The following is a 25849-nucleotide window of genomic DNA, read 5'->3' on the forward strand; positions in this document are numbered from 1 at the left end:
CGCACCTGTGCAAAGAAGTTGAAAGGATCTTTTGGAAAAATGTTACTTAGGACGCATAACATTTCGATTTATGAAATGGGAATGGGATCGTCTTATGGCAAGTGCTTTAAAATGTGAACACTAGGGGTACATTTATATCAATATATTGGTGAAAAATATATAAATTCGGGGAGGATCTTCAATTTTCACAAACATAATAAATGTGGTGTTCATTCTTAGTGATAATTTCCACTATATTTTTAAAATATGCTCATATTTCTACAAAGATTTTCAATATATGAAATAATCTTAAGCATCAAGTTGCTTAACTCTTCAATGTCCTTAATATCTTAGTGTCTCAAAATATTTAATTTACTTTTTTTTATAAAAAAAAGGGACAAGATCAACTCCACAAAACATGTGCAATTATGCTATGTGCTCAAATTTCACACCATCACAATATATCTATTATCAATATGTTCAAGATTCATTCACAAGGGTATTTAAATGTCCAACTCAAAATGCTTTTTATTATGCTCAATAGATTAAAAAGAAAAATGCAATTTTCCTCAAATAAGTTCTCAAATTGAAAATTTCCACGAGAATGGCAAATGAATGTTTTATATACTCCCCTTAAACCAATGGAGTCTATTTATAGAAACTTTGGCAAAATTTTAGTTTCAAAATCTCAATAGTCTATATACATTCATCAGGTTGCACTCAAAATTCCATATCAACAATTTAGTATAGCTTCTAATCATATATCCCAATAACAATCAATCCAAAATAAAGCACTACAATTATAAAACTACTTCCATAACACATCCATCAATTAAAGTTCATAATTACCAATTTTTGCACAAATCACAAACATCAAGGAAATAATATTTTTAATTACCCTATATGAAAGATATTAAAGATCTCTAATCAACATAAATAACATTCATATATTATGCAAATACAGCTACTCCACACATATAATGTTGTAGTTAATGAGTACAGTATGACATTCAATTTCAAGAGGCTTAAAGCTATCTATCACTCCTATCCTTTTAAGGGCTTTTTATTAGTCCGAGATAATCACACGGTTGAATACTTGTTAGAGGTCGAGCATCAACGCTTCCATCTGATCAAGAGATTTATTTAATGAAATTGAAATTTCATCTGAGAGATTATCAAACCCTAAATGATTTTCTTCAAAGTCTTACAGAAATTGTGATATATTGAGTTTTTAAATTGGATGTTTGAAAAATCAAATTTTAGACTCAAGGAAATTTTGTTCCATGGTGCAAATTTTTTGTAAGTTTTGCTGATATTTTAATAAATTTCAAATGTTTTGTATGTCAAAAGAAATTTTGTAAAACAGACATTAACCACCCTTTTTCAATTTCAAGATGCCAGAAAAGGAGAAGAAAAAAAATATGTGAATGGAAACTTCAACAAATTATAGGGCAGGCAATTGTCATTCGAGAATAGAGCCCTTGACAGCATCTCAGTCCTCATAGTTGGCAATTTACGTAGAGGTACATTACATGTCCCAAAGAGAAATTTTTGCCAATATGAAATATGAAAAACAAGAAAGTCAATGCATTTTACAATGGAAACAACAATCCAAAAAATAAAATAAAATATTAAACAACAGTTTGAATGGAAAAAATTACATATTCTCTGCAAAAAATCAAATTCAAATACAAAAAAAAAAAGAAATACTAACCTTAAGAAAAGTGCTTATGCACGAATCTTTCAGCACTCTGAACTCACACTCTCCGATTATCAAAGGCTTTGGATGAAATAAAATTAATTTAAAAATTTATGCACCAAACATTGAAAATATAACTTACCCCATCTCGAGTTTATATAGCTCTTAGTTTGAAGCCCGCAACGGTCACCTGCGCTTTGGAGTCTCCTTCAACGGTAACCTGCGCTCGGCTCTGCAAAGGTACTGGCTGTCTGTTCGCGCAAGGAAGGAGGAAGAACGGGCGAGGTTAGTTTGAAGAAAATCTCGCTACTTGGAGTAGCGAGATTTTTCCATGCGTCGATAGTCGGGTGGATGGTCATTTCAAATCCGAAACAAATCTCATTACTTGGAGTAGCGAAATTTACCACGCGTCAAACGGCGGTTGGTAGAGCATTAAGTATCCGAAGAAAATCTCGCTACTCCAAGTAGTGAGATTTGCCACGCGTCGGCACGAGCCCTTCAATCAAAAGTAAATCTCACTATTTGGGGTAGTGAAATTTATCTAAATCTCGCTACTCCAAACAGTGAGATTACGTTAGAATTATTCTGGAAAATATTTCCCATAAAGAGGTATTATTTAATATATTTAAAAAAAACAAAGATAATCCGGGAAAAAACTCGGTGTAATGCCATGTCCACGCTTCCCACTCCAACCTTCTTTTCTTTCATCTCTCTCTCTCGGGGGCTTTGATACCCGTGGGAAACCCTAGCGCAAGGTCAGAACCGATTCTTCCCAAACTTCTTGCTCCATCTCTTTCCTAGATTTTTTCTTATTCTACTTTCCCCTATTTTCTTTTCTGTCTTTCTCTGCATCAGTATTCTTGGGTTTTTTTTTTTTTTTTTTTTTTTTTTTTATGGTTTTGATGATTGATTTGAAAGGTATTATTTTTTTTTTCCTTTTCTTTTTGGGCTTCTGCTGATTTTTGATCATGTTTAGTTCTTTCCGTCTTCTGCGATTTTTGTGTTGCGAAGAAGATTGTGCCGTTTGTCTTGTTGCAAAAAAACGATGATTTCTTCTCCGAATTTTTAATTAAGTTTTGTACCAGCTATTTTAAAAATCGATATTGGGCGAAGGCATGGAGGTTGGGTAGAAAAGCTATCATTTTTTGTTTTTATGTATTTAATATTCATTAAAAATCCCAAATTATTATTGGGTTTGGAGCGCCATGGGTGCTGTACACTCGTGCTTTTGCGCGTGTACGAGCGCTGCGTCTTCTATGTTACCAGACTTAATCGATTATCAGGTGTTTATGAAAAAAAATCGATTTTGTATGAAGTTTCCGAGTGATTCTAAACTTGGTTTTTAACTATTTGCTTCCATGGCAACCTAATGGACTGTTCTTTGTTATAAAATTAACTTGAAAATTTGAAGTTCATCCGTGAGGTTTCTTTATTTATTCATTTTTTTTTCTTTGGGATTTTTTTTTGTGAGGGAAGAGGAGGGGGGGGGGGGGTGAGATGGGACATCTATAGACTCTTGATTATGCATCATGGATGATAATTTGGTATTCATACTTAGCTATTGGGTGATTTCTTGCAGTGTGAACCATATTTCTGTTATAACTGGAGAAAATTTGGGATGGCTTCCAAGCGGATTCAGAAGGAGTTGAAGGACCTGCAGAAGGATCCTCCTGCCTCTTGCAGTGCTGGTTTGTCTTTATTAAATTAGTTTTTTTTGTAGTTTTAATACTTTCTTAATGGTTATCCTTTCTTCTCATCTTATCTATGCGTCATCTGAACACTATCTTCTGACTACTTTTAATTGCTTTTAAAAGCTCGTGATCACTTGCATTGAGGCCTTTGAAACAATGTGGTTTGAGTCGTTTCACCAGCTGACCCTTTCACTCTTTTTGAGTTTATTGTATATCAATATTTCTTCTGCAGTAACTTTGATTTTCTGTTGCTTCATATATCTTCAAGAATTTTTTTATTTTATTCTTTAGGGATATAAAATTTCTGTTAAGGAGTTGAGAAAATCACTGTAGTGATTTATGAATCTAAAACTCAGCTAAGACCTAACCACAGCTCTCTTTGGGTTGAGAGTGAGGATTGGATGGCTTTCCCTTGCGCTTGTGCTGAAGGTGGATTTTGGAGAGTTTTGAGAGAAACTTGTAGTGTAGTTCTTTAAATTGGGAATACAAGGATGTTGCTTTGTATAAAAAAAAAGAATCAGGGTTAGGTGTTGTTTAAATTTAAAGGTGGATTTTAGAGAGTTTTGAGAGAAACTGATAGTGTAGTTCTTTAAATTGGAAACAGTATAGTGGTGCTTGGGGAAAAAAATATGAAGGTTAGGGTTTTGTTTAAATCTTAGAAGTTGCCCAATTTTGTGCTAGTAATTTCTACCTCAAAAATGGCTCAATTATGCTTAATTTAAACCCTTTTTTGATGTGGAGGCAGAAGTGTACTTTGTGAACTACCATGACACTGTTGTTCTCACCGGGCTAAAATTAAGCTTGCAAATATTGTTTCCAAAAAAAAAAGGGGAAAAACTATGGTTACTAGATTTTCCAAGGGAACAAAATCTAGTACTTAATTCGAGAATGAGACTTATTTGATGAATCCTAGCCATATGTGTTATACAACATTGATAAAGGTCTTGGAAATGCCTCCAATGATTTATTGTCATTTTTGTGTCCTACTTTTGATAGGTTATAATCCTAATAATTTAGTAGCAATGACCATATATTTGTTGTATTTTGAAGAGTCCAGCATTATTTAAGAGGATATATGGCCTTAAGTCATTTTTGCCTCAGCTCTCAAGACCTTAGATTTTTGCATTTGTTTGAAGGATGACTTGTTTCCCTGGCTTTTCACATTTGTTATATTTGATGTGAGTCCCCATTTTGTCTTTCTTTTATGACTTTTACAACATTTCTTAGTAAGGTTTTCTGTCAAGATTAGTTGGTCATCATATTCAAACCTGCTAGAACCTTAAAATATAATTGGTTTGGTTTCCACAATGAAATGGCTTCAGCTGCTTGTCATAGAATATTTAATCTCTCTCTCTTCTCTCTGAGAAATGGAAAACGGAAAAATGAGTGCACATTCCCAAACCAAAAATAAAATTACAAATATAGAAAATGGTTCTTTTTCCACGTGTTCTGTTTGAAACTGGTTTGTCTACCTGTGTTCACTTCTGTCTGATACTCATAATTAAAAGCTTTGTTTGTATGTAGATCCCAAGCCCAAATGACAAGGTGGTTTTAAAAAAAGAAAGATGCAGATTTTTGTTATCATGCTTCCAGGAGAAAAAATTATTGCAGTAAGTGGGTACAAGTTAAAAGTTTTACATGTTTTTTCAGGCCCTGTTGCTGAGGACATGTTCCACTGGCAGGCGACCATAATGGGCCCAGCTGACAGCCCATTTGCTGGTGGTGTTTTTCTTGTTTCTATTCACTTCCCCCCAGATTACCCATTCAAGCCACCAAAGGTAACATCTATTGTCATTCATTCCTGTATATATACATTTCTTTCTCAGCGGCACGTGTAATCCATATGTGCAATACATCTCATTTTGTTCTGCCTTTTGAATTGCATGTTTTGTGCAATAATATAGAAGAAAACACTTACAGTTTCTAACTAAATGACCAACTTTGCTTCTAATTTTGAAAGAAATATTGAGGGGGGGAATGTTAGCTGCTTTAACAATTCTATTAAATGGAAAGTCTATCATGATTTGAATGTTGTATTTTTTTGTTTAAATAAGATGAATTTGTGAATTTTTTATGTAGAAATAGTTTCAAATAAGCATAAAATTTTAAATCCAATATTAAATGTTGAAACCATCCTACTGTTCAATTAATGGTTTATAATTTATAAATGCTGGAAGTTTTGACCCATAATGTAGATATCCGTTGCCCAAGGTCACATGTTGTATGATTTGAATTAAGTAGCAGCGCTGTTGGACAGGCACCTGAACAGAGTGGTCCTACTGAACCTATATTAGTTGTTTGACTAATGCATTGTGTATCTTCCAAATGATTCTTAATTAGGGGTGCCCTGCCTCTCTTTTTCTGTGAGCTTCTCCCTTTCAAAAGTAGAAGAATAGATAACCTTTTAAGCTTTTGGAAAACTATTTTTAGCTTTTACAGGAGCTATTAAAAGTTTTAGAGTTAAAGCTTATGAAAGATAGAAGGGTGTCTCCGGGCCACAAGGCACCTCGCATTTTGAAGGCTATGAAAAATAAGAAGTTTTTTCCTTTTTGAATGCTCTACCCTATGAGCGTCTTTTATTTTTCACAAAATATGAAAAAATTACTCATTATTTATGTCTCCTAAAGTGGCAGAATCCATTTTGGTCATTTGAAACATTTCACCCTCATCGCAAGCCTTTTTGTTACTCATTCAATATAGCCTTTTCTTTTCAACAACTCCTTCAATAGAGGAGTAAGTCCTACTGCCATTGATTTTTTCATCTCATCCAATGTTTAGAACTTGAGATTTCGAGTTTTGAGTTATTAGGTTTGAACCTTAGTAGCATTGTGTTGGCCAGATGTGGTTCTTTTTCATCAGCAGATTAACTTATTTTCTTTAGCCTTATTAGATGACACTAAGACTAGATCTTGTAATTACTCATAGAAATACCAATGGCTATTTTATATATCTCAGATTCTCAGGCAGTAAGAATTTGTGTATGATTAGAGTCAAGGACTCAACACTTCATTCAATATATAAGAAACTACAACAGTTCAATTCTCAGTATTTGAGTATCACAGGTGGTGTACGCAATGCACCGCATATTTGGTGATTCTAAAAATACCATACTTGTTGGTCATTTTAATAATACTAAAATTCATTAATACAAATTTGATACTGTGAATTCGTGTAAATTTGAACATGTTTCAATACAAAACTGCATTTAGTTTTATCTGGAAAAGGATAGTTAAGATGGTTTGGGCACTTGCAACGAGGCCAAATAATGCACCAATGAAGAGCTAGTCAATGTTTGTGGCAGTTGGAGGATGGGCGGATGGGCTTCGAGCTATGTGACAGAACACTTTTGGAGGAAATTACCTTAGATCTTGCAGAATGATGGAACAGGATTTATATAGCCAAAGCCAACCCACCTAATGGGTAAGTTTGGATTGGCTCTAGAGTAGCATTACTAATTCAATTGCGGCTTGTTTTGAAACTTGAATAAAGTTGAGCTACAGGCTTGATTGACAAACATTTATATATATATATATAGAGGTAATTGCTCCTTTTTCAAATTAAAAAAACATTATTTTAATGTCAAAACATAGAGAATGAGATGGGACAGTATTGCACCTAGATATAGATAATCACAATGCGTCAGTACGAGGTATTTCTGGATGTTCCCTACACGCCCCAAGCCTTTTTAAACCATTGAGGATCTTGCTTGCTTGTTCTAGTCATAGATTAGCCTTAAATTGTTTAATTGTTTTTGATTGGTTTTTAACAAGAGCTTTTTGAATGATTCCTTTTGTTTTAGTGGAGATCACACCAATTGAATTTAAATCCATTTCTAATATTTTTTTTTATAGACTTTCATCTACTTGAAATTTCAGCAACTTTATTTCACTAAAAGCAGTAAAAGGATTCTGTGCAATCAAGCTGCATTTGCGCTTAAAAATTGAGGGGGCCAAACTGAAAACTTGATGCCTTCGACAAGGATTATTTTTTCTTCACCATTTATTTGAACAGAAATGCAATTCTATTTCACAACAATAGCAAAAGGGGGACGTAGGAGATAAATATGATGGAAAGAAGGGAACCAGTTTTCAACCAACTTTCTTTTAATCCTTCTTGAAAGTTCAGATTTCTGGGCATGTCATTTGGCTCCCTTTTAAGACAAGTACTTGATTGTTGGTACCTGAGGTTTCAAACCACCTTAAGAGATGATAACATTTTGTTCTTGTTGATCAATTAACTTTGGCCTCTGCTGGTTGTTAGCAGGTTATTGAGTCTCCATGTGTATATTTACTAGTTTCCTAGTTCAAAACATGTTTTGTGACTAGTTTGCACGGGCTTTGATTATTGCATCCTCCTTTTCTATTTCAATATGGCATTTTTAGAGGCATGATGACTTATTCTGCTTTAGCAATTTCATTTCCAGTTGCATGTGTGAATAGTTACAAGTGTAATTGTGTATTCTAGTTATCCAGAGAGAACCCCCCCCCCCTTTTTTTTCCTTGTGACAAATTTGAATAATAATGCATTGGGCAGGTTGCATTCCGGACTAAAGTTTTTCACCCTAATATTAATAGCAACGGCAGTATTTGCCTGGACATTCTCAAAGAGCAGTGGAGCCCTGCCCTGACAGTTTCAAAGGTATTTTTGCTTCTGCCTGATCCATGTATCAATTTGTTTCTTGGGTGCAAATCTAGGTTGATAAGGCGACGTAAATAGGCTTTTTGATGTTGTTGAAATAGACCTTAGCCTTAGGCTCGCTCCTGTTCAAAGAATTTCAGTTTGTGTTCCTTACTGTGGTTTACAAGGAGTTTTTGGGGAAGCATTGTGAAAAAATTTGGTTGTGATGCCATGTGACCCCGGTGGGGGGTTGGGGGGTTTAATATTGTTGATTTAAATCAAGAACTGAGTTGATGAAAGAGTGGAGTTGTGCGCAGGTGCTGCTTTCAATATGCTCACTGCTGACCGATCCAAACCCAGATGATCCCTTGGTGCCTGAAATTGCGCACATGTACAAGACAGACCGAGCCAAGTATGAAGCAACTGCAAGGTCTTGGACCCAGAAGTATGCAATGGGATAGGAAGCTTATCTTCTGCATCTGCTGCGTTTAGGAACAACATTATTATTATTATTATTATTATTATTATATGTTCAGCAGTACAATTAGTAAATAAAATAGAAAATGGGTTGCTCTATGTGAAGAATTTAATACCTCTGGTAATTTTATTTTGATTTTTTGGGTTTTCGTTTTGGCTTGGGGTTACAAGTTTTATGTGTATGGGTTTATGTGGGAAGGGGGAAGGTGTTCTTTGGATATAATTGTGGTTGAACCGTTTTTACAGTATTTATGGTCGGTAAGAAATTTAGCAGGGTTGTTTATGGTTTGAGTCTGATGAAAGCAATAATATAACGAAGAGGGAAGGGGGAGGCGTTGGGACAGAGTAGAAACCAAGCGGTAAATGTTGGAAACCTATTTTTCTGTATGTATATATAATATATAATATAATTACGGTAGGAAGAGTGGGGTGGGGTTTGGCTCATTGTGTTGGTGGTTGAAATATGGCGAGGCTCGAGAGAAGAACCAGTGGGCTCTACTTGCCGCTGCAGCAGTTGGCTCATTGTCTTGGCTTTCGTCGTATTGGGCGGAGCCGACGAGAGGCGTGGAGCGGACCTCTTCCGCACATGCTGTTGCTGCCAACTGCTAATCTGCTACTGTGCTCCCTCACATATAGCTGTCCCAATGCCCTAAGGCCTAAACCCTACTCCCCTCCTTTCCAATTAATTCGACTGCCTCCTTATGTGAACTAATAGTAGCATGCGCCCACCCTTCGTATCTTGAAAGCGCACACGCCCGCACATTTCCAGTAAGAATTTGGATTTTAAAATCAGTTCTTCTTCTATGCAAAACAAATCCAAAAAATAATATTTGATTAACTAATATCTAAAATCTTATTGCACAAATTTTGTGTTAGCATGCTATTATTGCTACTATCATTACTATTTTAAGGGTAAAAGTATTATGAAGGTTAAAAAAAATTATATTACATTTTGTTATATGCTTGCATTTTATTTTAAGGTAATCAACGTATTGATTCCTTTTCAACTTCTCAGTTTGCTCTCTTTTAAGTGGAATAGAATTTTAGGGTGGGATTTAAGATTTATTTCACAAATTCAAAGAATAAATTAACAAGTGTATTGGATGGGGACGGGAGACCGGAGTACACGTCAGCTCATACAAAATGAGATTAAAAAATTCATCCTATATAATTATAAGGCCCAACATACTTCTATATTATTATTAAGAAAAGAAAGGAAGAAGGAACTAATAAATAAATGGTGAGGAATTTTTTAGAAAATTAATAATTAAAAAATAAAGATAATTAGTTAATTGATTAATGGGGTAGGTACCAAGTACTGCATGGAAAGCGACTTGCCTAGGGCTGCACTTCTCTCTCTCTCTCTTCGTTACGAATTGTCACCTCCACTTCGTTATTATTCTCCACTTTGTTATTATTTATTACTCTTTTCAACTTTTCTTTACCACGTATCCATATAGTATGACATACACCAAAATTCCTTTCGGTAGATCTATATTTATTAGCTAACTTTATGAATTATAATCAAATAATTAACTAAAAATACAAAAAATAATTCATTGATATCATTTTATCAAGATAATCAAGTTTTTATGTGAGTACTTTTAATATTCCTTTTAATTAAGTCTAATCAATAATATAGAAATTACTTCATCTTTTCTTCTCTAACTCATTTTTATTTTTTTGATTTAATGGTGCAAATTCTATTAAACTTAATACAGCAGAAATATTTGCAAGCTAGATCCTAAGTCTGTGGCCGATCTCATAACAATCTTTAGAATTTGAGTAATGTTCTTATGGACTCCAAAACACAAACTCAACCTCAGTGTTCACATGTCACGATGATCACTTGCAATCAAGTGAAAGAATAAAACTTGGAAGCCGCACTCTTGATAGCCTCCAGAAACCTTCTTTGATGCTTAGTTGGAAATGAAATAACTAAGTAAGAATTAATTAAGTAGCAAGAGTATTCTAAGAGATATCAATTGTAAATGTCTAACATTTCCCAATAAAACTTTTTTATTATAAATGAGATATCTTTTTGGTATTTAATGTTAAGCACCTTTTAATTCTTAGGAGTTATACACGGTCCTAAGGGGTTATGTCCCTTCCTTACTCTCCTTGAAGTAGGAGTTCACCCCTTTTACTTTCCTCCTCTTAGGTTACACCAAGGTGCCCTTATTGTATTTTTCTTTGAAATTTTTTATTCGCTCTCCATCGATCGCTCCCCACTTCCAAGCTTTGAAAATCACTTTCAAGTTTAGGAGTGTTCATTTTTCAGACCAAAACTTGAAAGATGATTGAAATGATGTTAATAGCAACAAATTGCAATTTTTTTAAGAAAAAAATATTATGACAAATTTATACTGATTTGGTAAGAGAAATTTGGGAAAGAAAAGAAACTATATTAACTATTTTCTAAAAGAGAATGAGGCCCACAGACCTTCATGATTTAATTTTTAATTTCATATTTGTGACGTTGGTGTGTATGTGTATAGATAGGGTGGAGGAGAACAACTAATTAACTCCTTCGTCTCTCTCTCTCTCTCTCTCTCTCTCTCTCTCTCTCTCTCTCTCTTTGATATATTATTATCATCCCTAATTGCAATACATAGCATAATTAATTAAGGCCGAATTTAATTAAGTTAATTTTAATATATGGGTGCAGCTCCACATGCTTCAACATTCATCCCTTTACTTTTTAGCCTTGGAGGCCTTCTGCTGCTATGCTTGTTTTTTCCCCCATCCCCTCTTTTATGGAATGTTGAGAAAGGTTTATGAAAATTTTGAAATGTAAAAATGGGTTCATGAAATTCCACTTCACTATTTCTACTAATTTATTTATATTATTTAATTAATTAAATATAGAAGAAGCTGCATAATATATATTTATTTTTATGTATATTTTCCTTCCTTCACTCACTCTATTTCTTATTCCTTTTTTTTTTTTTTTGACTTTGATCAACACCCCTTTTTAAAAAGCAGAATAAAATAAATTATTTTTCTTTTAAAAAAAATTATAAAAACAAGAAGAAAAAGACACGTGTAGCGACAGCGGTGACGAATAAAACCAAGCAATGCAAATGCTGCGCTGGAACCTTCTCCCACTTGGAAACAAAGAGAGACAGAGAGAAGAAAAAACCCAAAAAGAAACGAGAGAGAGAGAGAGAGGGGAGAGAGAGAGAGAGAGAGAGAGAGAGCACCCAAAACCAAAACCAGATCTCGTCTTCCTCTTTCTTCCTCCTCCCCACCATTCTCCTCAAACCCTAGAATTCCACCCCCCGCCCCCCACAACACACTGATTCCTTCCCGCAATTCGTTCTCACTCTTTTTTTTTTTTTTTTTAAATCTAGTTCTCCCTTTCGCCTCCTCCTCAACCCCTTCCTCATGCATCAAGTCATGGCGCTGAAGCCCCTCCAGGTCGTGATCCAGCTCTCCTTTTAAACCACCCCCTCCTATGGTACGCTCAGCTCTTCTTCGATTTCAAATTTATGGCCTTGCATCTTTTTCCCCCTGGTTGTTGTTTTAAATTCTTCGCTACCCCAAGAGTTAGGTATGGTGGATTACGCTTCGCTGTAGACAACTCGTTTTTATGCGGGTATTTACTGCGAGAGCCGATGGGTTGTTTAGCGCCATTGTTCCCAGTCACTGCTTTTTCAGTTGTTCCGCCACTGATCATGGTTCAGATCAGATGCTGGCCCTTATTTTTATTTTTATTATTATGATTGGCGGCTTGCATGATGTATTGTTTAATATGAAAATAAAAGTAACGAAAATTCGCAGTTGATTCCTCCAACATAAACTGTTTGTAGTTCTATTTGCAATGTCTGTACGCTTCAGCTACTTAAGATGCATTTATTTCGATACATACTTCTGTCTTTTTGATGTTAATTTTACAAATTCCCATTATATCTTCAACTTTGTTTGAAAGATTTAATTTGTGTGTGTGTGTTTTTTTTCTTTTTTTTTTTTCCAGACCTTGAAAATCGACATCTTACAGTGGAGTAGCCGATTCTTTTTTACTCTCCAAATCTCTTAACCAACTCAGCGGCCCACCCACAACATTGTTCACAATTTCTTTCTTTAATAGATTTTGCCTGTAGTCATGTATATTGGTTTCCATAGTTTTTCCATTGGATGCCATGTCAGTTTTTACACATTTTAATGGAGCAGAGCTGTATGGATTTGGATGGGTCTGCAGTGGATATCTTCTGTCTTTTTGAAGCTTAGGGCCGAGTCTATGCGTTTGGTGTTGGATTGAAATGTCAGGTACACATGCTGTTTATTGGATTCACGTCATGTATTTTCATTGAATTAACAACAAAGTTATCCATTGTAATTTAAGGGCGTTTGGAGATGGATTTTTTTTTGGAAGAATGCAATACAGTTGGAAAACTGCTCAGAGTTGTTTACATTTTGTAGACTAGTTCTTAAAATTTTCATCCTGTGCTTGTTTGATTTGAAGGACTAGAAGGGCTTGATGAAATTAGAGAAAGGAGATCAGATTTTGAAAACTCTGAAGATGAGAGACGGCAATCAAAAATTTGCTCCCTCAAAAAGAAATATATAAATGCTTCAAATAAGTTCACTCATTCTCTTAAGAAACGAGGAAAAAGGAAAATCGATTACAGGGTTCCTTCAGTTTCCATAGAGGATGTACGAGATGCAAAGGAGGAGAGTGCTGTCCATGAATTGCGTCAAAAACTCCTTGACGGGGGTTTGTTGCCGGCTAGGCATGATGACTATCATACTTTGTTGAGGTTAGTTAATTTTTTGGCAATAATTTTGAGAAATAATAAGAATGTATGAAGAGGTTTTGGTTGGAAATTATTACTGTTGTCATATTCATCCTTTTATATTTATTTTTTATGTACATGTATTTTATCTTTGTAGATTCTTGAAAGCTAGAGAATTTAACATTGAGAAAACAATTCAGATGTGGGGAGAAATGCTTAATTGGAGAAAAGAATATGGAACAGATACGATATTAGAGGTAATTACACTAATTTATGACACGAGGTTCATTTTCCAGTGATTTTATTTTATTATTTCCTTTTTTTTTTTTTTGGCTTGAAAGCCCAGGCATTATTGAGTAGTTAATTATATGTTGTGTTTTCATCTACTTTGTAATGACTCTGGAATGCTTCAATATTCTTAGTGGCTGAGATTCAGTGCTAGTTTTTACTAGAAATCATGCTAAAATGCTTTTTGGGAATTAAAAGCTTTTCAGATTTTTGTGGGGATGTCACTGTCCGACTGCCAAAGAGATTGGAGGGCAGCGTTATTGTAGTTAGTTGATTTGTGGAGGATGTCTTATCCTCCATCCTTTATACTTCTGTTTAGTTTTTTTTATGTGAATTTTTGTTATCTAAAAGGAATATTTGGATTTTAGGTCAATAGTACTTTTTGTCTTCTAGTACATGCTTTGTGGGTGTTTTATCAATACTAGTTCAATGATTTTGTTGTTTGACACTAACACCTTATTGAACTGTTCAATGGGAAGGAATTTGAATTCGAAGAGCTAGAAGAAGTCTTGCAATATTACCCTCAAGGGTACCATGGAGTTGATAAAGAAGGCCGGCCAGTTTACATTGAAAGGCTTGGGAAGGCTCATCCAAGTAGGCTAATGCGCATCACCACGATAGATCGCTACTTAAAGTATCATGTCCAAGAGTTTGAGAGGGCAATAAGTGAGAAATTTCCTGCCTGTTCAATCGCAGCAAAGAAACAGATCTGTTCAACAACGACCATTCTAGATGTAAATGGCTTGGTAGGTTGCTCTAGAGAGAATTTCTCAAAATTGAATCTGGTCCATTATCATATCTTTTCAACTGCTTTTAGGCCCTAGTTTCAAGTATAGACTTAAAAGAATTTATGGTATTTTTTAACTTGTTAATGATTCACATGTTACTCTTTGCTCTAAAGTACTTAATTTATGCTCCCATATTATATAAACCACTTTCTCAATTATATTCTATGTCAAATTGTTGGCGAAGCACGGTAACACATAAGCAATCTGTATTTTTAAATGACAAAATATTGAGATATTTTCTTCCTCTGTTTATTGCTGGTTGGTTTTGGTAGTTGCAGCTGCAAATATGAATAGTTTTTACTAGTTATTGATATATTGTGAACTCGAGATATACAGGGAATTAAGAACTTCACCAAGACAGCAGCAAATCTGTTGGCCTCCATGACAAAAATAGACAACAGTTATTACCCTGAGGTATCTGATTCTTTCTGACAATAATTCCTTTTCCTCTGCTGTATTGACCTATAATTCTCCTCCATGTGTATTTACAGACGTTACACCAAATGTTCATTGTTAATGCTGGTCCTGGTTTCAAGAAGATGCTTTGGCCTGCAGCACAGAAATTCCTCGATGCAAAGACTATTGCAAAGATTCAGGTGATGGGGGTGCATTCGGGCCTATCTCTCTGTGCTTATGCTGCAGCCTTAACTGACCCTTTTTTCTAATATTGCAGGTTCTGGAACCCAAGTCCCTGTGTAAACTGCTGGAAGTCATCGACTCTTGGTTTGTGTGTTTACTGCTCAGTCTGTTTTGTGTAAATTTCCATTTATAATGTCTAATGACTTCTTCCTTCTTTGTTTGATTTTTGTATTCAGTCAGTTGCCCGACTTCTTGGGTGGTTCATGCATGTGTCCCGTTGATGGAGGGTGCCTTAGATCTAATAAGGGTCCATGGAGTGATCCTGAAATATTGAAGGTTGGCATTATTGTTTAGTCGTCAGTATTATTATTATTATTATTATTATTATTATTATTATTATCTCTAATACTATAAAGGGGATTCTCCCTTGGTGCCTTATTTCAAAAATGTCAAATTTATCCCTATAACTACCAATGATTATTCTAAAATACTCTTTTAACTACCCACAACTATCCCAAAATGCCCTTATAATTATGTCAAATTTATCCCTATAACTATACATAATTATCCCAAAAAACCCCTACTATTCCAAAATGACCTTATACTATTAAATTATTTATTATTTTCTTTGTAATTTTTTTAAAGTTTAAAAAAATGAAGAGTCATGTGCATGCCTATGGCTAGATATTATTATTATTATTATTTGATCAATGTGATTCTGTTTCTCAAGTATGGAACTTTTATTATGCCTGCATTATAAATTAGACTGGCAAGTGCAGTTTTTAAGTGTTTATCAGGGGCAATTCTAAACAATTATTTATTTATTTATTGTAGCTTGTACATAATGCAGAAGCAACATTTGTCAGGCAAATCACCAGAGTGTCTAATGGCCAACAGAAATTTGAATCTTATATTCAAATACGACCACTGAAGGCATGTCTCAGTCCCTTGATAAAAAGTATATTGATGTGTCATGATCATATCCTGTTCTTGATTCCTTAGATTTATTTTGACTTGTCAGGGGAGAAGTAGCAGTTCATCAATAGCAGAATTAGGGACAGATGTTGATGATCCCTGTTCTTCAATTGGGCAAAAAGGCTCGAGGCTTCCCCATTTGGATCCAGTTGACGAAGAAGTGAGTTGTGCCACGTGTTTCTTGGATTTACTTCAATAATTCTCTCTTCCTGTGTGGATGTGCGGGCATATGTGTGCGTCCCCACATAAGCTCAGGTGCCTGTGTATGTCTGCATGTGTGCATTTGTGGGTCGTCAGGGTGGATAACGCATAAAATTATGATTCATTCAGTACAGGGCCTCAGATCCAAGTTCCTACTACAGTTGTGATGATGACATTACATTACTTGACAAAGCTTCTGATTCTGACCGTGGAGCGGAATATCCTCAGGAACAAACTTTTAAAATCAATGATGTGGTTAATTCTTCTAGTGAGGCACCACCAATTCCAGAAGGTAGTTGTCAGTAAAACAGTGCAATGATAAGCATTTCTGTTCTTTGTTTAGAAGGTGACAGATCCATGGTTATTTTGTGGCTTCGTGGAGGTTGAATACAAAGCAAAGCTGCATCTGGCATAGATTCTAACCATGCTTTTACTAAAGATCCATATTCTTGGAATTTGTATCTGAGATTTATGTGTCTTTTGCAGGACGCTTGGCCATTCGGAGGTTCAATACTGTTAGACACAGAATTGAGAAGATTAATTTCCTGGGTTTGGCAAGAGCATTGGTCTCTTTTGTAGTCAAACTACTTGCTTTAATACGTAGTCAACGGTTTGAATTTTGGAGATGGCATAACAACATTCATCCATGTGATTCAATGGGAGGCACTGTGAACGTCCATTCACCAGCTGCTGAAGCAGTTGAGGAAGAAGATCGTGTCATTCCATGCATACAACGTCTTCAGAGACTAGAGAAAGATCTTGAGGAAATTAGCAACAAGCCGACCGAAATTCCTTTGGAGAAGGAGCAAATCCTCATGGAGTCATTGGATCGAATCAAGTCTGTTGAATATGACCTTGAGAAAACAAAGAGAGTAAGCATCATTCTAGCAGCTCCTGATGCCTGGAGTTGAGCTGTTAATTCTCTGATGGTTAACTTATTCAAAATCATGTTGTTTTAGGTACTACATGCCACAGTGGTGAAGCAACTTGAGATTGCTGCGTTGTTGGATAATCTGCGAGAGTCCAAATTTCATGTAAGTTCCTTTGTGCAAACTTTTTTAATATCAGACGCGGTAAATTTTATATCTAACCAAGCTTTCCTAAGGTCCCAGTTGCGTTGCATTACATCAATTAGCCATCCTATGTGGGATTTGGGGCTTGAATTTATGGTGTGTCTGTTGTGAAATGGCAATGCTATTCAATTAGGGTGCATTTGCTTGGTGGCTTGGCTAGGCTAGGGTAGGATAAGCACCCCTAGCCTATGTAGGCTATGTTTGAGGCAACACAAGTATGTGGTAGGTCTGGTCAAGAGGGAGGAAATTAGTCCATTTACATGGTATAAAGCTGGCCTGTACCTTTTCATTAATCCTATGTTTGGGGAGCCCGTAGATATAGATTTGTATTGGATTTGGATAAGATGTAATATAAAATTGTATTGAAATTTGTCAAAATCCATCCAAATCCAAATCCAAGGTCTGAAATCCCAAACGCAGCTATAAGGGTATATTGGTAGCAATCCAAACATGGGACAATATAACTATCATAGCCATTTTAATCCAGTATCATTTACTCCAATCCACTCCCTCAAACCTTTGTGTTGGAAACTAACGTCCCTAGCCAAAAGCAGCGAGTATAAAACTCGAAAGGGGTGTAAAAGACTATCTTTTCACTTGTTTTAATTTTTTTGTCACTAGAAATATAATTTTTATGACCTGTGCTCAGCATAATGCTTTATTTAGTTTGTGAATTTAAGGATTTCCATTATGTTGGCCTCTGCTAAAAAAAAATGAAAAGGCTATTGGTCTGGCTCACATAAGAAACTATTTGAAAAAATTACTCATTGTCTTTCCACTTGCCTTTGTATTTTAATTTATTACTTAAATTTTGTGCATTAGCTTCTTGTCTTGTTGTGTTGTGGTTCCAACTGCCATGTTATTTGTTGGTTGAAATTTCACAAAGAAAATGATAGTGTCTGCTAATACCTTAAGTTAAATGAGAGTGGAACCGAAGCGAACTTGAGCCATGCCTGTGGTTCCAAAACGAATGTGCAAGTCCACAAAGCCAAAACATACTTGCAAGCGAATTGCGATCTAGTTGCATTTATGTTTACTGCTGCTAGCCAAAACATGTGGAAGCCCGCAAATCCGAAACATGCTTGCAAGCCAATTGTGATCTAGTTGCATTTATTTGTTTGCTGCTGTTATTCAAAACATGTGGAAGCTTGCAAATCCAAAACATACTTGCAAGCTAATTGTGTTCTTGATGGATTTATGATCACTGTTTTATTCTCTATGACAAGCTATGACACGTGTATTCTTATTGCAGCAAAGAAAGTTCTGCTGAAACGATGAAAATCATAAATAAGCTGCTTGTGCATATTGGAGTAACAGGGGATGGATGAAGACAGTATGCCATTCTGAGGACATCAATACACAAGTGGCACGTTTATGGATGAAACTAGATGTACATCTGTTTCATTTCACCCTCATATATGTTTTTACCCAAATTTGACAAAATTACATGTATAACTATGTAGGTTCCTCAAATTTTAGATGGTATAGAGAAGAAAAGGCTGAATACAGCGTTTAGCACTGCGGCATTTGTTTTTGCATGAAATGTGTAGGATGATTGAATTTTTGAAGAACACACTGGGCATATAACATATTATTAATGAAATTTGAGAGGTAACTTTGGCATGCGTGCACCCGTATGCCATGTAGGTTAGTCGATGTCTGGTGGACTATGAGGTGCTATTCTAACATGAATAAGCTTTAGCTAGACAAAATACTCTTCTCAACACAAGGCTACAGCCCCACACGGCATGTAATTTTCGTATTGCCGCATGTTCGGTATTAGAAAAGTGACAGTAGCATCTTAGCCAACTGCATTTTCAAATTGTCAGTTTGCTGTCTCATCTGACTCTGGAAGGTAAGTGTCACGAATTCAATTCATTTGCAATAATGTGCATACATATCTGCCGCATCCCATGTAAAATCAAGTGAAGTGAAGTTAAATAATCTCCATTTTATTTATTTTTATTTCAAATTAAACTTTATTAGTTTGAACTTATTCTGGGTGAGGAAATTTACATCCAGCATCCGTGTAAAAACAAGGCAAATTTTACTTTAAATAATCCAAAAAACAAATTGTATCAATTTCTACAAGTTGCATACAACAAGATATTGGGTATCTTTTTGGAGTTTAATGAATTGAAGCAGAGAAGAACAAACAGTTGAAAATATGGTTTACTACTTCAGGATGAGGATGGGGTGTATCTTAAGAAACAATCCTTATGTTGAACTCAAAGCGAAGTTCCAAGCATGTATAGTTGTATAAAATGTTATACATGATCCATATATATAATCCTCCCAATATCTATTGCTAATACATGAATTTTGACGACCTTATTCCAAGATGATCAGGATACATACGTATGAAGTATCCTGTAATATATATATATATATATATATATATATATATATATATATAGAGAGAGAGAGAGAGAGAGAGATTCTTATTTTATTTTTTATTTATAAAAAACTTCACCATGGGCCCATAAGGGAATGCCGCCTCTTGCACTTCTGTCGGAACTGCTTCTTTGTCATACACCAGGGTCCCGGGAACGTACTCAACTGCATTCATTGAAAGACAAAATATAATGGGACTACGTCATGATGAGATAACAAAGAATGAAACCTGTGCGGGTGCGTGGGTGAATATATTGGCAATAGCTGCTCTCAGGCTGAACCCCAATAACGTTAATGTCCCCAAAACTATGATTTACTTGGCCTCACCAAAGATTTCAAATGAGCCACTAACCAAAGTTGAACTCAACCAGATAGCATCACAAGAAGCATCATTACTAAATAAATAAACTACCACCAACTTAGTCGCAGTTCAAGCTGGAAGAAGTCAATTCGTGTGGGATGGGCAAATGCTCCCAATCAATTGGCAAAAAGTAAGCACGCTAATATAAGGAAATAAACTTGCACTTTCATTCATGAAGTAACAGATGCATTGACACAGAAAATAGGCCAGTAGCTTACATTGCTGATAAGCTTCGCACCAAACCATGCAGAATCTGCCCCATATGGCGGAGGAATAACCCTAATACCATTGGCCATGAATGAGGGAAGAAGTACACGAACTTCCTTCTCTAATCTCTCTGAAACAATGTTCAAAAAATGCAGTTAAAACTTCTTCTAACAGTAAACAGATGCACCCCATCATGTTCCTTGATGTCATTCATCTTAATGCTACCTGATTTAAAAACCTTTTTTACGTCCCTCAGTCAATATCTGTCACAGGTGGAAAAAGCTCAAATAAACAAAGCATGCTTATAGGTTTCTTTTTAACTTTTATAGTTAATGCTGCCAGACTCAAAAAATATTCTCATTGCTTCACTTTTATTTTATGCCTGTGTTGTACAAATGGAAACTAGTTCAAATAAACAATTGATTCATACCTGCTAGTCCAGGTAAACAAGCAGTTCCCCCAGCCAAGACTACAGTCTTGAACCAACCATGATCAGCCGTTAATTCTGCTGCTTGGCAATGATCCATGCAAAGTGCCACTGCTTGGTGCAAACCCATTGCACACCTGCACCATCAGGCACGTGGTATATTTTACACAGCCATCAATAGATAAAATTCTAATATATAAGACTCCAAATGCCTGCTTGGTGAACAATAAAGAGAGGTTAGCGCAAGCAGAAATCATACAAGGAGGCAGCCTTTCCAGTAAGTGATGTTAAAAAAATGCAATTGGAGAATAATTATCCAATTATCCTAGATGTGTGTTTTTCTAAAAAATATTTAGGAGGTAAGAAGACTATGTTAAGAGCTAGACCTGGAAAAATGGATAAAAAACCGTTAAACCGACCCGTTTTAACTGACTTATAATCAATCGCTTGCTAAATGAGTCGAATATGGTTTTTCATTTCTATATCCGCTTCCTTAGCGGGTCGGGTTGGGTTTATCTAGTGGATATCCGCCAACCCGCTTAAAAGCCTATTACTAATTAACCCATAAAAGCCCAACTACCCTGCCCAGAGCCCAATGCGGCAGTGCCCACACGGCTCACACGCCACAGAGACAACCTACACAGCCAACAATCCGTCAGTCGCACTCCCAGGCCAGCCCAATCCCAAATCTCAAAGTCCCACTCCCACTGCCGTCGCCGACTGCTATCCACGAGCCACGATTCCCTTGCTCAGTCACTCACCCAGTCGGCCCTTGTCGGATGCCCATCTCTGTCCTTGCTCTCTTCTCTCTCCCTCGTGGCTTTTCTGATCTACGATCCCAACTCCAAAGGCGATTCGGGTTCTTCTGGGGGATTTTGTTGTTGCGTGGTGTGGTTTCGGAAGACGACGACTCCTTCTTGTCATCTTGGCGACCTCCTCCTTCGATGGCGTTGATGACGAATCAGTTAGCCCAGATCCTTCTTCTTTTGAGGAATGGGAAGGTGTTGAAATGGGGAGGGGATGGAGATTAATGAGATAGAGAGAGTGAGAGTGAGGGGTGTAGGTTTTTGGGTAGCTGCGGGAGATGCTATCGGAAACGAAGGGATAGGGGAAGCGCCATAGCTGTGCACACTGATTTTTGACACACAAAATCACATTACTGTATTTTATCAAAACCACTCTCCTCTTTTACCAAATTATGGGGCAATGGGCTTTGCTCTTATTTTGGGGAGAAATTTTATTTATTTGTTTGCTAGGTTTGGTTCCTCAGAGTAATGAAACTAAATTATCATTAAAGTCCTATTTTTTTTTTTAAATACAAATTGCAATTTAATTTGGTTTTTTATAATTTAAATTGTGATGCAATACTCGTGCTGAAATTTTTAGAAGGGCTTGACTTGAGAAGATCATGGAGACAACAACAGACTTTTGTTTATATGTTTGGTACATATAAATAGAATGAAATATTAGGGATGGTGAATAGAATTGAATTTATTATCTAATTTTATCCTTTTTTATATTCAAATTTTCATTCCGTATCTTTCTACTCCCATTACATTCGACAAAACTAACATGAAGTTAGAGGGCACTATAGTTACCCATCCCACATATTTGAGTCAGCTCGAATCTTTTAAGACTATTAGGTATTATACATACATACATATATACATATATATATATATACACACATATATACATATATATATATATATATTCTTAATAAATTAAATATAATTAAAAAATTGATTTATGATCAATCGATTGATTTTTGGCTTATATTTTACCCTATTTTTTTTTAAGTTTTTCCCACACGGGGTTTTGTTGGTATGTATTAACTTAGTTACTTCCAACGTCATCTTAAAAGTTCGTTTGAGGCCATTGAAGACGATTTAGCATGGTATGTATTAATTTGATTGCTTCGATGTTATTATTATTATTATAAAAAATAGTCTATAAGTAAAATTGTGTCACTATGATTAAAGTAAAATAGGCAAGAAAAATTTTCCATGTATTTTTTATGTGATGTCTTAACTGTTTAAACATGAGTTTTTCACATTAAAAAAAAAATGAACTTGATATTTTTAGTGTGTGGTTGTTGATCAACTCTTGATCCAAGAGTTTGCATGTGTTCGCTCTATTGAAAGGATTAAACTTTAACATTTTTATAATCCTAGGAATTACCACAAAAAAAAATATTATAAAAAGGAAAATAAAATATCATGGAATCCTCATATAGTGAAATAGGCATAGTTTAAGCAATGGACAAAATATCATAAAAGAAAATATTACATGAATCAGGAATTGTTAATTGGTATAAACGATTGAATGATTGATATAATTACTAGAAAAGTTAATACACAAACTAATTACAAGTTATCATATACAACTTAAATTATTATGATACAAAATAAATTTTTAATAAAATTATATTTGAGAATGGCGGATTATCCGCCCATCCGCCATGAATTATCCGACCTGAAACCGCCTAATCCGCTATTTAAACGAGTCGAATATGAATTGTGATTTCTTCACCCGATAATCCGCCTTATCTGTCACGGATTATCTGACCCGATCTGCTTTGCCAGGTCTATTAAGAGCATGAGGAAGAGGGCAAGTGGACACCTTAACAAAGGGTAGGAACAAGAAACAAAGAACAAACTAGTGCCTACACAATGAGAAGAGAATATAAATCTATCTTAAGCCCTAAAGCCTGAGATCTATTTTGACATCAAAGACAAATATGATTTTCTGAACCATATCAGAGAGTTCCTTGCCTTCCAAATGTGGTAAATTAGGGCAACCCAAGCCAACTTATAAATAACAGCAGCAGAATTTGTGCCCAGAGCAGAAAACCTGCTCATTCAAGCAAGATCTCCTTTGAAATCCAAAAGGCATTGAAATCCTGCAGTATGTCTTCTTGACAGCATTTCAACCAAATAAAAGATGGTATCTCTACTTTCAACTGAATCATAGCAATTTGCCAAATAAGGCAAAGCAAAGAACTGACCATCCCCCAAGAGAATAGTCCATCTAAAATCATAAATCTGTCCAACACAGCCAATCAACAAAGAAAAAAACTGCCTAGGAATGTGACGTTTGAACCAAACAGCAGAATACCAGCTTACAGCTGAATTTCTCTCTCTTATTTGGCCCCAAGCATAGTAAGAAGAAGATTGCTCCAGCAGCATTCAAAATCCAGACGGCCTTTTTTGTTTTGGTATTTTAGGGGGAGGGGGAGGGGAGGGGATGGGGAGGGTTGCTTGCCCATATACTCCCTATCGAATAATTGGGTAAAATGGAAGACCTAATCACAATAGTTCTCTCCCTCTCTTTATAATATATGTCAAAGTACATCCCAATGACCATAATACCCTTACTAACCCTCACTAATGCATCACTAACACACTAATAATGCAAAATGACTAAAATAATAATCAAGACACCCCCTCAAGCTGAAACATAGATATCATGTGCTCCTAATTTGTTACAAATGAATTTAACACAAGCATCACCCAAGGCTTTAGTAAATAAATCAGCAAGCTACAAATCAGACTCACATGAGTGGTGATAATGAGGTTTTGCATGAATTTCTCCCAAACAAAGTGGCAATCAACTTCAATGTGCTTTGTTTGCTCATAGAAGATTGAGTTGGAGGCAATATGAATGAAACCTTGATTATCACACATCAACTCCATAGACTGGGAATACGGAAAATCCATCTCTTCCAACATGTTCTTCAACCAAACAAGTTCACATGTAGCGTGAGCCATGACCTTATACTCTTAACTCAACACTTGACCTAGCCACCATAGTTTGTTTCTTACTCCTCCAAGAAACCAAATTACCACCAACAAAAATACAGTACCCGACCCAATCTACATTAGTATATCCCTACATATTAGAGACTTCTCCTAGGTGCACCTTTAAAATATCTCAGGATGCGAATTACTACATCCCAGTGACTTGTTCTTAGAGAATCAAGAAACTGGCTCACAACATTTGTTGGGAAAGATATATCCAGCCGAGTGACATCTTGGGTTGGGCAACAAATCACCCATATTTGCACTACTAGTTTACTGTTAAAATCCATAGCCATATCAATGATCCCAACATCCCATTCTCATCTAAAACATCAATAATATACTTCCTTTGTGGCAAGACGGTTCCCATACAAGATCTTGACACTTCTATACCCAAAACATACTTCAATGGTCGCAAATCTTTGGTCTAAAACTTAGTCTGCAAGAAATGCTTTTAGCCCTGAATACCTCTACCCTTAATTTGAAAGTGTGGATAACTAACCCAAAGAAAAACCTTTTGAGACATGGATATTCCAAAGCACCGTAAGAGCAGAAACTTGATAATCAACTTTAAACCCAAGCCACCCTCCTTAATATCCTACCAGCTAACCTCATAGCTCTCTGTAATCCAGACATTGCCCTTGCAGAGGAAAGCTTTACAAATTTGCTCTAAACCTTTACTCACAACCTGAGACAAAGCAGAATGCTGGTACCCTTGTGTTGGCCTAATGAGGCTTAAGAATCTTATTTTGATGATAACAAATCAAGGGAACTTAACATATTTGGTTAAGTGATGATGTTTTAGGATTCAAATGGTTTTAATAAAAGGTTCAAGATCTCAAGTGCTCAATGAAGTTCATTAAAAGCTTGGACTCAAAGATAGAAGGTCAAATGAAGCTTAAAGTCTATTGAAGAATGAAGACAAGATAGACTCAAAGAATGGAAGCAAAATGCATGAAGACTTAATGTTTTAGAAAGTTAGAATCTTAAGAAGTCTCATGTAAGTACTTCGCAAATCTCAATGTAAGTGTTTGAAACTCTTAGGAATCATTATGGACTTAGAGACCTATTTTTGAACACCTCGGAAAATGTTTTAAAGACTCAATTAAGTTTTCCAAGATTAAAGATTAAAATCAAAGTTTTTGGAAATTTCTGAAAGTTGTAAGATCAGGCGACTGATAGTGTTTCATCAGTTGATTGACTTAATTAAGTTGTTAAAAATTTGAGCAAACATAATAGAATCAGGCGACTGATCTCTCAGGCTTAGGCGACTGACTCAGTACTGACTTTTGAAATTTACTGAACTGTAAAAGCTTAGGCGACTAACCATTCAGGATTAGGCAATTGACACTACACTGACTTTCAAAATTTGCTGTTTTATAAAAGATCAGGCGACTGACCCCGATAGTCTCAATCGACTGACCTTCGTAAATTGGATTGCTTGGTCCCCAAATCTTGTGAAAACTTGGGAAACACTCTAAGAAACTTGGGGAATACGAAAATTAACTTTTTCTATCTATAAATACATGGTAAACCTAAAGATCATACATACCTACA

The 25849-nt window shown here is 35.6% G+C and overlaps 3 protein-coding genes across 10 annotated transcripts in view; 2 read left to right on the forward strand and 1 right to left on the reverse strand.

The window, feature by feature from the left end:
* Positions 1–2317: 2317 nt before the first annotated feature.
* Positions 2318–8746, forward strand: LOC131168324 (ubiquitin-conjugating enzyme E2-17 kDa). Its single transcript, XM_058127664.1, has 5 exons — positions 2318–2433; positions 3258–3366; positions 5020–5147; positions 7903–8007; positions 8304–8746. The coding sequence occupies exons 2-5, from the start codon at positions 3297–3299 to the stop codon at positions 8445–8447; spliced, it is 447 nt and encodes a 148-aa protein (XP_057983647.1). The 5' UTR covers positions 2318–2433; positions 3258–3296; the 3' UTR covers positions 8448–8746.
* Positions 8747–11553: 2807 nt separating this feature from the next.
* LOC131168335 (phosphatidylinositol/phosphatidylcholine transfer protein SFH13-like) lies at positions 11554–18621 on the forward strand. 6 transcript variants are annotated; one of them, XM_058127702.1, is made up of 15 exons: positions 11554–11923; positions 12440–12732; positions 12929–13223; positions 13357–13456; positions 13967–14233; positions 14612–14689; positions 14767–14871; positions 14949–14998; positions 15091–15190; positions 15689–15787; positions 15876–15989; positions 16160–16322; positions 16517–16902; positions 16990–17064; positions 18356–18621. In XM_058127702.1, exons 2-15 carry the CDS (start codon positions 12726–12728, stop codon positions 18371–18373), a joined length of 1857 nt encoding a protein of 618 aa, XP_057983685.1. In that variant the 5' UTR covers positions 11554–11923; positions 12440–12725; the 3' UTR covers positions 18374–18621. The 6 variants fall into 6 exon arrangements, with proteins under 6 accessions (XP_057983685.1, XP_057983658.1, XP_057983675.1 ...); XM_058127718.1 differs by having other exon boundaries at positions 11557–11923; positions 12665–12732; XM_058127710.1 differs by having other exon boundaries at positions 11566–11923; positions 12637–12732.
* Positions 18622–19325: 704 nt separating this feature from the next.
* Positions 19326–25849, reverse strand: part of LOC131168361 (actin-related protein 8) — a 69847-nt gene continuing 63323 nt past the window's right edge. For 2 of the 3 annotated variants that reach the window (XM_058127738.1, XM_058127730.1), the window contains 3 exons: positions 20496–20629; positions 20077–20195; positions 19326–19662 (listed from right to left, as the gene is read on the reverse strand). In XM_058127738.1, coding sequence (XP_057983721.1) covers positions 19573–19662; positions 20077–20195; positions 20496–20629 — 343 coding nt within the window. In that variant the 3' untranslated portion in view covers positions 19326–19572. Of the gene's footprint in view, positions 19663–20076; positions 20196–20290; positions 20329–20495; positions 20630–25849 lie in introns of those variants that run through there. The other variant, XM_058127744.1, reaches the window with a different exon arrangement.

This window comes from Malania oleifera, chromosome 1 (assembly GCF_029873635.1).
Source record: "Malania oleifera isolate guangnan ecotype guangnan chromosome 1, ASM2987363v1, whole genome shotgun sequence".
NCBI lineage: Eukaryota > Viridiplantae > Streptophyta > Magnoliopsida > Santalales > Ximeniaceae > Malania > Malania oleifera.

Excerpts from the sequence above, each read along its gene's own strand:
- LOC131168335 (XM_058127675.1), top strand. Across the intron at positions 15,191-15,688 it reads GTGATCCTGAAATATTGAAG|CTTGTACATAATGCAGAAGC; the intron begins GTTGGCATTATT and ends TATTTATTGTAG. Across the intron at positions 16,903-16,989 it reads ACCTTGAGAAAACAAAGAGA|GTACTACATGCCACAGTGGT; the intron begins GTAAGCATCATT and ends ATGTTGTTTTAG.
- LOC131168324 (XM_058127664.1), top strand. The coding sequence starts at position 3,297 with ATGGCTTCCAAGCGGATTCAGAAGGAGTTGAAGGACCTGCAGAAGGAT. Across the intron at positions 5,148-7,902 it reads ACCCATTCAAGCCACCAAAG|GTTGCATTCCGGACTAAAGT; the intron begins GTAACATCTATT and ends TGCATTGGGCAG. Across the intron at positions 8,008-8,303 it reads CTGCCCTGACAGTTTCAAAG|GTGCTGCTTTCAATATGCTC; the intron begins GTATTTTTGCTT and ends AGTTGTGCGCAG.